The 12,547-nt window shown below is 56.8% G+C and overlaps 1 protein-coding gene across 1 annotated transcript in view; it reads right to left on the bottom strand.

The window, feature by feature from the left end:
• Window positions 1–12,541, bottom strand: part of SPG7 (SPG7 matrix AAA peptidase subunit, paraplegin) — a 29,408-nt gene extending 16,867 nt beyond the window's left edge. Inside the window, exons 1-4 of the mRNA XM_059383067.1 lie at window positions 12,139–12,541; window positions 11,193–11,295; window positions 9,919–10,008; window positions 3,371–3,612 (exon numbers count right to left, since the gene is read on the bottom strand). Coding sequence (XP_059239050.1) covers window positions 3,371–3,580 — 210 coding nt within the window. The 5' untranslated portion in view covers window positions 3,581–3,612; window positions 9,919–10,008; window positions 11,193–11,295; window positions 12,139–12,541. The remainder of the gene's footprint in view (window positions 1–3,370; window positions 3,613–9,918; window positions 10,009–11,192; window positions 11,296–12,138) is intronic.
• Window positions 12,542–12,547: the final 6 nt, after the last annotated feature.

Below are 12,547 nucleotides of genomic sequence, written 5' to 3'. Positions count from 1 at the left end.
AGCAGACTCTCCGCTGAGCAGAGAGCCCGACGGAGGGCTTGGTCCCAGGACCCTGGGATGGTGATGTGAGGTGAAGGCAGACGCTTAACCGACTGAGCCACTCAGGTGCCCCGTATTTTATTTTCCAAAGTGACCCATCCGGGCCACCTGGGTGGCTGAATCAGTCAAGCGTCCGCCTTCGGCTCAGGTCATGATCCTGGGGTCCTGGGACTGAGCTCTGCATCAGGCTCTCTGCTCAGCGGGGAGTCTCCTTCTCCCTCTCCCAGTCCCCCAGTTCACGTTCTCTCTCTCAAATAAATAAGTAAAATCTGAAAAAAAAAAAAAAGAAAATGTAGCCCACGAGTTTTGGCTGGTGAGGCAGAGTCGCAGAGCCACGGAGGAAGGCCCAGGCGCCAGGCGTGCCCCGCCGCTCCCTACAGAACTGGCTGTGAAGGCCTGCACCCTCGGGGAGAATGGCCGTGGCTCAGGGGTGTCCGCCAGTCCTGGGCACCCCGCATCTTCTCGGACTGTGGTCACGTGGCCACGAGTGACCCTCTCTGCAGATGAGGTCCGGCCACCGGTGGTCCCCCATGCCCGTTCAGTCCCCCGGGACTATGGGAGCGAGCGTCCCCCCCAAGGAGACGCAGGTTCTGCCGGCCCAACAGGGTCCCCGTCTCCACCTGCCACCTGGGAGCAAGAGTTTCTACGGGACCTCCCCGCTTCTCCCCTTTCTGTTCCATCTTCCCGTCTGTACACAACAGCAACCCCGGCTTCTCCCCTTTCTGTTCCATCTTCCCGTCTGTACACAACAGCAACCCCGGCCCAGGCGGAAGCGACAACTAGAGCAGGTGCGCGACGCTCTGACAGCCCCTGGGGCCCCTCCTCAGGCGGGCTCACAGCTCACACACCCACTGGCCCTCCCCGACGGCGGCTGGCCGAGGGCAGGCAGGGCCCGGGAGACGTGTTGGTCCGTCCTCACATTACGAAGCCAAGCCAGCTTTAGTTCAGGAGCCTAAATAATGGCCAACATACTTCCCGAAGAATCCTGTCCGCTTGTAGGAGACCGGTATCCTGTCCTTGCCTTCGATATTCAGGGCGTCCTCAGCGGCCCGGAGCTTCTCCTCAAACCTGTCGATGTTTGCCACCTGCATGCGGTACATCAGGGCCAGCCGCTGCGGGCAGAGAGCAGAGGGGTGTGGGGACACGTGGGCCGCGGCCAGCCGTGAGACAGCCCCCACGCCGGAGCCTCCTGGAGCTGAGCTTTCATCTGCCACCACAGACCCCGTCCACATCGCAGTCACAATAAGCTTTCGGTACGTGCGCTCGCTCTAATTTCACCAACAGGAATGTCTGAAGACAATGGAGGGCGCGCTTTGTGCGTTAAACTCACCACCCAGCCTCAGCTGTGCGTGCAGAACACCGCGACACGCGACAGCCACGAGCTGCTTGCCAGCACACAGGCAACTGGCTCAGGCAAGAGACAGGGACAGGGGTCTGGTGCTTGACCTCAAGCCAAACTGGACTCAGCTCTGTGGCTTTCTTCCTTCTCAGGAAGCCCCTCCTGGGGAGAGGAGCAGCTCAGGGAGACTGAGCAGGTGGCGCGCCCTCCGGGGTAGCAGCTTCCCTGAGAGAAGGCTCAGAGCAAGCCAGATGTCCACGCTGGGTCCCCAAATCCCTGCTCTGGGAGCTGAACTGAGCCACCCAGCAAGGGGCCATCCTGATGCTCTCCAGCGCCATGGACGGCATCATGCCAGTCCTACCTCATTCTTCTAAGGGCCCGGGTTCAGATGTTTTCTAGAATGAACTTGTTCCAAGCGCAGCTTCTCAACACACCGTGGGATCTACACGGAGCAGCCCGCTTCTCCCCTGGCTCTGGAGGACCGCAGAAGGTTCCGTGTGGAATGAGCGGCGGCCCAGGGTGCATGTCACGGGTCAGCGGGCCAGAGGGGAGAGGCAGACGGGGCACCCACCAGCCACGACACACTGACGCTTGTCTGCGCTGGAACGCCCGGCGGCCTCAGGATTAACCTAACAGACCTCAAACATCTGATCTGGACTTCACCCACGCCTCCGTCACGCCAACACCCACCCAGACAGGTGAACAGAATGGTCATCAGCACGCGGGGCCAGGGGGAGCCTGTCACCCCAACTAGATGACAAGCTCTCATAAACCGACGAGCAGCTATAAACACCATGGCAGGCCCTCAGCCCTCTCCAGACCCAGCCAGGGGCTACGGGTGCTGTCGTGACGGGCACAGTACTGTGCCCAGGACCACCTGGCTCCCTGGCAGCATCCTTACCAGACACCTGTCCTCCAGCACCTTACCTGGCCCACGGTCCCCACCACCCAAACTCCAATGACAAATGGAAAGGAGACTAAAGAAACGGGACAACCAAATACAATTCCTGGCCCCTGACAGGACCCTGGATTAAAAGCACTAATAAGGGGGCGCCTGGGGGGCTCAGTTGGTTAAGCCGCTGCCTTTGGCTCAGGCCATGGTTCCAGGGTCCTGGGATCAAGCCCCACATCAGGCTCTCTGCTCAGCAGACAGCCTGCTTCTCTCTCTCCGCCTGTTGCTCTGCTTACTTGTGCTCTCTCTCTGTCAAATTATATAAATAAAATCTTGGGGCGCCTGGGTGGCTTAGTGGGTTAAGCTGCTGCCTTCGGCTCGGGTCATGATCTCGGGGTCCTGGGATCAAGTCCAACATCGGGCTCTCTGCTCAGCGGGAAGCCTGCTTCCCTCTCTCTCTCTCTCTCTGCCTGCCTCTCCATCTACTTGTGGTCTCTCTCTGTCAAATAAATAAATAAAATCTTTAAATAAATAAATAAATAGAATCTTGAAAAAAGAAAAAAGTACTAATAAGGGGCCCCTGGGGTTCCCACTCTTGATCTCAGCTCAGGTCTTGATCTCAGGGTGTGAGTTCATTCCCTGGGTTGGGCTCCATGCTCATGGAGGCTACCTAAAAACTAATAATTAAACAGTAATAAAATAGCTCTTGATGCTGGTTCGGAGACATCAGAGAACAGGATCAGGGAGAGTGCTCTGGAAAGTCTTCTTGCCTCACTACCTCTCCTGCGCCTGCCAGTGGTCTGGTTCTGGGGTGAGGGGACAGGGATCCCATCCATGACATGGAGCCAGCGCCTGGGGCCCCCTCCCCACCAATGCCCAGCCCTCCCCTGGGACCAGGCCCCACACTCCGCACCTGAGGTGGGGAGGTGAGCAGGCCCTGGCCCGGCCCTGGCTCTCCGCCCCACTCACAGCGCGTGCGGTTTCCTGCCCCGGGCCTCCAGGGATCCCCCTCGACATCTGCAGCCACCCCAGACCCATGGGGGGGACCTCAGGGCTGCAGCTGCAGCCCCCGCCCCACCGTTCCAGCACGGCCCACTCACCGGCCGCCCGAACACCACGGCTCCAGGGTGCAAGTAGACCTCCACCACATCGCTCTCGGGCACCACCTGCACGCGCTGCACCTCGCCCTTGGCCAGCATCTCGTGCACAAAGTCATTCCAGGAGATGCTGCCGCCGCTGGAGCTCAGCGCGTTCAGCAGGCTCATGATCACGGCGATGACGAACAGGGTGCGCAGCCGCTCCCGGTACATCTGGTCCTCCCGCTCCCGGCGCCTCCTCTCCTCTGCAAGCAGGGGGACCAGGGACAGCGTCACACACGGGACAGACACCAACCACACGCCATTCACGGCAGCGACACAGCACTCACCGGAGTCCCGTCTACTCAGAGCACAAAGCCAGGTGTACAGTCAGAAGCTTCGTGGGCCCAGCATGGGCTGATCTCCACACGGAGCCCTCTGCCAGGGCACCTCCGGCCCCCGCCCTCGTATGACCACCCCCGATGTGTGCTGCACAGAGGTGCAAGTTACTGTACCTTCTACCCCGTCTGCCCTCCACTCCCCAACAGCCACCTATCCGGGACACGGAAGGCGACCACTTAATTCAACACCACATCCAGCGACCTACGCTTCGTTCAAACCATCAAGTAAATCATCACATTAGGGTACACAGTGCATCGTGCCCAGTTCTTAGTGGGGGACAAAAAGACACAAAACTCAGCCCCTGGCCTTGGGACAAATGGACACCTGGGGAAGCTGACGCGGGAGGTGAGGAGCACACAGTGCAAGAAGCCAGAAGCAGCTCCCGGCACGGCTGTCGCCGGCAGCTCCGGGAGGAAGAGTAAGCACACTGGGAGGGCCGCAGAAGTCACCTCCCCCAGCGCACAGACCGGAGAGGGTCCTACGTAGACACCCAAGGCCAGGCCACGGTCTTCCTCCCGGACCAGCCGGTCGGCGGAGCCAGCCGGGGCGGAGGGCCGCCTGGGCACCTGGACGACGCCCTCCATCTTCCCACCTGCCAGTGCTCTGAGGCACCCGCACACCAAAGGCCTGGACTCTGGTGCGGCTCTCCCCTCTGCTCTCCCCCCGCCCCACAGCCTGTTCTCCCGACACCCCAACCAGACTCCACTGGGCCCGTCACGAGCAATCTTTGAGAAGCGCACATGCTGTCTGGCAGCAGTCCTGCCCAGGACTGCCCTGACCTGGCTCGGCAAGACCACTTACTTCTCCTGCACAGACACAGCACCCACCCAGGGTGGGGGAGAACAGCGAGGGCCCTGCACACACCCGGGGCTCAGACCATGCTGCCCGTGTGGTCACTTCTCCAGGGACAAGCGCACAGCTGGACCTCAGTGCCCACTCACTTCCCTCTGCCCTGCCTGCCGTCTGTCCACACACACTGCCCTCCTCTTGACCTGGCCGTTCAGAGGAAACGAAAGGCATTTTAAATCAGCTGAAAAACAAAAAATGGGGGGCACCTGGGTGGCTCAGTGGGTTAAAGCCTCTGCCTTCAGCTCCGGTCATGATCTCGGGGTTCTGGGATCGAGCCCCGCATCGGGCTCTCTGTTCAGCGGGAAGCCTGCTTCCTCCTCTCTTTCTGTCTGCCTCTCTGCCTGGCTGTGATCTCTGCCTGTCCAATAAATAAATAAAATCTTTAAAAAAAAAAAATGAGGGGCGCCTGGGTGGCTCAGTGGTTTGGGCTGCTGCCTTCGGCTCGGGTCATGATCTCAGGGTCCTGGGATCGAGCCCCGCATCGGGCTCTCTGCTCTGCAGGAAGCCTGCTTCCCTCTCTCTCTCTCTCTGCCTCTGCCTGCCTCTCTGCCTACTTGTGATCTCTGTCTGTCAAATAAATAAAATCTTTAAAAAAAAAAAAAAAAAAAAAAAGAAATGAGTCCAGCTTTTTAAAAAAAAAAAAAAAAAAATGAATCTGACGGAGAAGCCCGGGTCCGCAATCATTCTGAAGACGTAAAAGCACATTTCTGCTGTTACCTTACCTGAGAATGGTCGCTAACAGCAAATTTAATATCTAATACCCAAAGTCACAACCAGCAGGGAAGTAAAGACGCCCCGTCTCAGAAAGCAGACTTGACGTTCTCAGGTGAGCAGGTACTTATTTAGAAACCATGCGTTTCGTTTAACTCGCTATTTAGGCAGTCTACTTAAGTCCCAGTCATCAAAACCGGAGAGCCGGGATACGCCATCAGCAGAGGCTCTGTGACCGCGCAGATCTTGATGTTGTGTGCACCCCGTGCTCCCGGCCGGTGGCTGTGGCATACAAGCTGCTGGCAGGACTTACAAACTTGGGGCCCAGGGCCCGTGGCGACACAGCCCTTCCTTACCGCTCTGCCTGCCACACGTCACACCCCTCCTGGAGAAGGACTTGCAGCGACCGTACAGCTCACACACACCTGTTTGCAGAGTGTGGAAGAGGTCTAGGATGCAAAAGGTATGGCTTGGTTCCATTTATTTCTTTATTTATTTTTTAAAAGATTTCATTTCCTTTTTTAAGTCATCTCTACACACTACGTGGGGCTCCAACCCACAACCCGAGGGATCGAGAGTCACATGTTCCAGCGACAATCAGCAGGGCACCCCAGATAAGGCTTGGTTTTAAGTAACAGACAGCTTTGCACGTTTTCCTAAGAATTTCTAAACAATAAAAAGACAGCTTTGATTTAGGCTCCAATAAATACAAATCCAACCCTTTTCCAGTAAAAACCAGCCAGGTGTTCTGTCACACATGGAACTGCCCCTGTCGGCCTATCTCAGGGAGAAGGACCTCCTAGCCAGGCCTGGAGGCTGCAGACCCCATTATTAGAGGACTCTGTAGGCTCAGGAGAGGGAGGTCCCAACCCAGAGTAGTCACTGCTCTGAAGGTCCAGGACGGTGCATGGAGGTCCGGCAAAAATCGTCTGCCATCTCAACAGAACTACCTGCTTCTGAGCTACAATCACCCCGAGTCCTCCTCCCTGGGCAGGAGAGGGACGCGGCACACCCCACGCAGACAGGACCCGTCCAGTGACGAGAGTCTGCAAACATGTGTTCTGTCCATTCGCACTAACCCAGCCCACAAGGTGCGGTGAGCTGGCCCAGCACACTGTCCAGGGGTCCAAATGAGAAAGCCCTCCTGTCTTGGCTAGGGGTCTCAAAAGACACAGAAAGCACCCTGTTTCCTTAACTCACTGAATGTACTTCTGAAACGTGGCCCAAGGACATCGATGTAAAACACAAACTGCCCGGACGCCCCGTGGGCTCAGGTCGCAGAGCGCGCAACTCTGGATCCCATGCTTGCAGCGGCTACTAAAAATAAAATCCCTTGAAAACAAGCGAAAAGCCCACATATCTGCAGCGCTGGCCAGGGAGGAAGTCCCAGGGGCCGGTCGCAGAAGGGCAGCAGGCGAGCAGGACAGGAAGACGTGCGCGAGCGACAGAGCACTCGCTCTGTGACAGTAAGACGTGCGAGGTCTGAGAGATACTAGCTGGACAATGGCCTTCATCACCGTGTCCCTCGAGGACCCCCTCGTCCACTCCCCTACTGTGGCTGCATCCGACCCACGGCACCCGTGATGGCCGCACTCGGGCCCTGCGGCGCACATGGACTTCGGCTCCTGACGCCAATGACAGGCTTGGAGAGAACCGAGGGCCAAGCCCAGGAAACACTGCTGCTTCCTGGCCACCCACCTGTCCGCCTGCGGGACAGACCCCCCGGAGACTCTGGTGCCACAGTCCCTCTTCAGGGGGCGGTGTCCCTCATTGCCAGGGTGCCCTACAGCAGCCACCCACCCACCGGCCACTGACCGCCACAGCTGAGTTTCAGGGCTGCCCCAGGCTTTCAGCCTGGAAACTCTCGTGGAAGAACTTACTCCTGCGTACCCTGCACACGGGCTCGGGGTGAGATGCTCAGGGGATCGCAGTGACAATCCAGTTCTGCCCAACACTCATCGGCGCCGGGCCCGCCCCAGAGAGATACGGCGTCTCCAGAGGAGGCTCGTGGAGTCTCCTCACTTCTCAGGGACCAGCACCACTAACACCACAGCAGTCTGGAAATCCCAGCAACTACTTTTTTAGCTACACTTTGTGTTCTGTGACACCGCAGGGTCACGGGTAATCACAGGTGGTTACACAAGAGCAAGCAAATCGTGACCGTCTCGTGATAAACAATGGCACGAGGCAGGCAGAGGAGATGCAGACGTGCTCCCGACACAGGCCGCTGCAGGGGGAGCGTGCGACACAAGTGGGAAGACCCCATGCGACGCTGGCTTCTGCTTCTGGTGTCCCTCGTGCTGCAGCACTGGTTCCTGGCACTGTGACGCAGGCCACCCGTGGGGAGCTGCAGTCCCGCATCTACAGTCTGCCTAGCGGCTGCAGCCACTCCTCGGGACATCACGGCTGTCCGTCAGACCGCACGTGTGCGGGGGACCCGGACCCCAGCGCTCCGCCCGCCTCCTCCTCCAACCTGGTCACCGCTGCTTTTGTTCCAGGCCTTTCCCATTCTGAGACAGGAAATATTCCCCGTGCTTGTTCCTAACTCTCCTAGGGTTTCGCTTTGTAGATTTAATGACTTAATCCATGCCGAATTTATTCTGGTCCGTGCGATACAGTCTCTCTGCAAGGAACAGCAGCTGATCCAAATCACTTTGTACACGAGCCTCCCGTCTGCTACTGCGGGAAATGCCACTGCAGCCACATATGAATTCCTAGATATGCCAGACTCTGCCCCCGGATTCCCCCTCTGGTTCCCTCAAATTCTATTACTAGACCAACACATTCATTTTTGGGGAGAAAGATAATTTAATGTCTGCCGCCATCAGCCCCACTGGTATTTGTTTTCCAAAACCCTGTAGATTTTCTGATGACCCAAACCCTCATCTTCCACCCCTAAAAACCTTTTAACTCAGAAGCTTCTGAGAAGAGCCAAGTACCCCAGGAGCTTGCAGCCAAAGAAAGGAGTCATTGCCAGAGGGGACGCCCCATGAAGCCGGAAACAGGAATACCCACACCGAACCCAACCAACGGCCACAGGTTTCCACGAGTTAAGGCTGTTCCTAAAGAGCTCAAAGTTGGGGGGCACCAGGATGGCTCAGTTGCCGGAGCGTGCACCTCGCAGGGTCATGAGTTCAAGCCCCACATCGGGCATACAGATTAGTTTAAAAATAATAATAAAAAAATGGGGGCTCCTGGGTGGCTCAGTTAGTGAAGCGTCTGCCTTCAGCTCAGGTCATGATCCCAGGGTCCTGGGATGGAGCTCCGTGTTGTCAGGCTGCCGCAGGGTGGGGAGCCTGCTTCTCCCTCTCCTGCTACCCCTCCTCCCTCCAAACTCCGTCCCCTCACTCTGGCTCATGCTCTGTTTCTCTCTCTTAAATAAATTAACAAATAGTAAATGAATAAAAATGAATAAGCAGGGCGCCTGGGTGGCTCAGTTGGTTGAGCATCTGCCTTCGGCTCGGGTCATATGGGATCGAGCACCACATCGGGGTCCCAGCTCAGTGGGGAACCAGCGTCTCCCTCTCCCCCTGCTGTGCGCGCTCTCTCTCTCCCTCTCTGTCAAATAAATAAATAAAAATCTTAAAATCAAACAAGTACACCAAACAAAAGTACGAAGTATGCACCTAAGTACAAAGAAGTTCCTTGACAAGACAATCATTTCTCTCCCTGTGTGTCCTTTGGAGACTCCGCACAGACGGGGGACAATAATGGGGTCGTTACGAGGCGAGAAGTAATGGGGAAGACAAACGAGTCACTCAGTACAGTGCTGAGCGCACGTCAGCTGTCACCACGGGCTAACCCTTTCCGCTGCTGGGAGCGCCAGCTGCCGGCTTTTACCTTAGAGCCCACTCAGTTTAAACTGACCTTTTATTCCCTCACCCCTTTGCCCAGAGTCCTAATTCTACAGGGAAGGAGACTCCAGATTTGCAAGGTAGGCTGCTGCGAGCTGGGGTACACAGGGGTCACTCACATGGTTCAGTGATGTCCCCCCACTTCCTCAAGGCCATCACAGAACCAGCCTCTCTTCTGGGGGCTGCTTCTCAGGTCTTCCACGTCATCTGGAACGTGTGTAGGGTCCAACCAAGGTGTCCCGCTGCCTTCCTCCCCACCCCACAACACTTGAGTTCAAGGCAGATGGAGACTCACCCTTTCCGCACAGAGGACAGTAATTCTGCCTGCCTGATGTCTGGAAAGAACAGGGGACACAGGTGCTGACGGAAACACCTCTAATGGACAAGCAGGAAAAGGTCCAGTAACCACATTCAAGACCGGGGTACGTGTGCTCAGAGTCAGGGAGACCCAGGGGCCTGGGTGCACCGACATTTGTCATTAACCTTCCTTTTTTTTTAGACTTACTTATTTTGAGAGAGTGGGGTCCCAGAGGAAGAGAGAATCTCAAGCAGACTCCCCGCTGAGTGTGGGGTTTGAGCTCACGACCCTGAGACCATGACCTGAGCTGTAACCAAGAGCTGGATGCTCAACCCACTGAGCCACGGCCCGCCCCTGGACTCACCCCACTTTTAAGCAGGTTTCCTGTTGCTGAGACCAGAACACACATCGGATGACAACTAAGGTAGCCATTATTTAAGAAAGTCAGACAGATGTACCTTCATCGTCTTCAGGGGTCCTCCCCTTAGATCTATCCTTGTCCTCACTCTTCTGCTTTGGCGTGGAGGTGTTAAAATAGCGAGTGGCACCTACAAGGGACAGGAGACATGTTTAACGAGGTCTCTGCCCCTACAGGGGGCACTCAAGGGAAGAGCACCTTCATCAGGAACCTGAACAGCAGCCACCTGAAGCCTACGGGCATAAGATTCGGAAGGAGAGGGTCCTCCTCAGTCAGCAGCTGCTACTCGGAGAATAATCACTCGAACTTACAGAGTGTCTCTGCAATTTAAATTAGCAATGTGAAGGGATAAAACTTCCTCATGAATGTATCCTGGGGAAGCCTCGTGAGTTTGCTGGGCAACAACCCTTCAATAACCACATTCACTCAAAACAAATTTAAATAAATGAGCAACACAGAGGCTCGACAGAGGCGTCAACAGCAACCCAGTGGCCACCATCACCAAGACACAACACTCCTCCCACGAGAGGCTCAGTCTGGCCCACTGTCTAACTGAACTGATGTTTACAAGGAGAGGACGGAGAGTCTCACCAACCGTGACAGCTGTACCTTTCCTCACAAGGTTAAGAGAACAAGAAATGGGACTCCTTGATGGTCCCTGGACACAGGACCAGGCGGTCTAGAGAGTGAGCTGTGTGCCCTGGGCACAGGCATACTCTTAAGTGGGGAGACAAACATAGGAGGCAAGCATGTGGCTGACCACATGTGGGCACCAAGCCGTGGAACGTCCTTTAGGAGTTGGGGGATTTCACTTTTCACCATTCCAACTGGATATACTGGGGAGGTGGGAGGGGGTGTATAAGATCAACCTTGTCAACCCTAAAGGTCCTAAATCCTTGGACCTAAGATCTCTCTTGAAGATGTCATGTGTCTCACTAAATGAAAAAACTATTGTTAAAATTACTTGTGGCTGTTTGTAGTTCCCTTCTGGGTGTAAGACATAGAGTCACTCCGAAGATCTGACCGGGCGTTGGTGCAGCTGGCTGGAGAATTCGGAAGAGCTTGGAAGCCCAATCTCTGCCATACAGCAGAATTTTTTAAGAGTGGGGAGGCGACTCAGATAAGTGCACTCGGCCGTTCAGACCTTGGTCAGTCTGTCTGACTGCACTTCACAGCATCTCAGGGCTCCCGAGAAACAGAAGCCAAAGTCCCCTGAGTGATTTCCTCTCTCTGTCAGCGTCAAACCAGCTGCTCCACTGACTCATTTACAACTGTCACAGCATGCACCGGTCACCTGTTTCAGAAGGTACACACCTAAGAGTCTCCAGAGTCTGACTGGATTCTGGAGGAGATGCTGTTCCAACAACAATCCACTGCACCCTCCGAAGGCTGGGGTTAGCTGGTGCAGCGGCAAAGTCTGAAAAGAAACAAAAAAATCCAAAGGATGGGCTGTAATCTACAGCAGAATTATAATTCAAACTGGTCCTTGAGTTATGGTAAAACAGAACAATAACAAATTAGGACCTAAAATGAGAGTTGAGCTCCTAAGAGAGAACTGGAGGGAATCACCAGCCAAAACGGCAGCAGGACAGGGGCTCTGTGTTTTCTGCCTCAACAGCTGACCTGAGCAGAGCCCGGAGCCCACCTTCAGGAGAGTGCTGGGTTAAGGCAGGTCCATGACACCTGAAGCGGCAAGACGCAGGTCAGGTACACGCACAGTGCTTTGCTCACACAAAACTGTCAGCGCCTTGGGACCAACAGCCAAGGGCCATGTGAAGTCCTCCTCATGAGCGCGGACCCACCTGAGCCAACTACGAAACAGTTCTCCGTGACACTCTCACTGGGCTCAGTTTTTAAAACTTTTTTGGGGGGGAGCCCCTGGGTGACTCAGTCACTGAAGCATCTGCCTTGGGCTGGGGTCTTGATCCCGGGGTCCTGGGATGGAGCCCTGCCTCTGGCTCCCTGCTCGGCCACGGGTCGGCTTCTCCCTCGCTCTCTAGAATTAGCGGAGCAGAGGGAGAGGGAGAAGCAGACCCCAGGGGTCGAGGGCCTCCGGGAGCATGACCTGAGCCACCCAAGCGCCCCTTAAAATAAGTATTTTTTAAGATTTTATTTCCAAGTACTGTCCACAGCCACGTGGGTGGGGCTCGAACTCCCCACCCGAGGATGCAGTCGGAGTCTGCACCGACTGGGCCAGGGACGCCTGGACTCGGTTTTCAGACGCCAGGACAACGAGCAGCAGCGGAAAGTACCAACACACCCGAGGGAGGGGAGAGGCAGGCCGGGCCTGTGCGGAGTCTCTTCCGGGCTGCGGGCGGCCTCCCCGCACCCGCAGGCGCCGCTCTCGTGCGGGTTCGGTCCCAGCTGGGGGCCGGGGGTCAGGGGCGGAATCGGGGCGGAATCGGAGCTGGGGGGCGGGGGGTTCCGGCCGGAGGTCAGGGGCTGGAAGCCGTGAGCCCGGCCCGGCGTCGGCAGGTACCTGCTTGGCGTGGCCTCGGGCCCCCACGAGTCGGGTCGGAGGCCTGTGGACGAAGTGCCAGCACCTCCTCCCGGCCCCGGCGGCGAGGCCCAGGCTCCAGCGCAAGCAGCGGCCCCGCAGTGGCGCCGACCCCGCTGCCCGACCCGGGCAGAGGGCTCGCGGCAGCAGCAGCAGCGCGGCCGCCATGGTG

The sequence above is a fragment of the Mustela nigripes genome, chromosome 17 (genome assembly GCF_022355385.1).
Source record: "Mustela nigripes isolate SB6536 chromosome 17, MUSNIG.SB6536, whole genome shotgun sequence".
Classification (NCBI taxonomy): domain Eukaryota; kingdom Metazoa; phylum Chordata; class Mammalia; order Carnivora; family Mustelidae; genus Mustela; species Mustela nigripes.
Note: the sequence above shows the minus strand (reverse complement) of the source record. Positions and strands in the feature narration are given on the sequence as shown.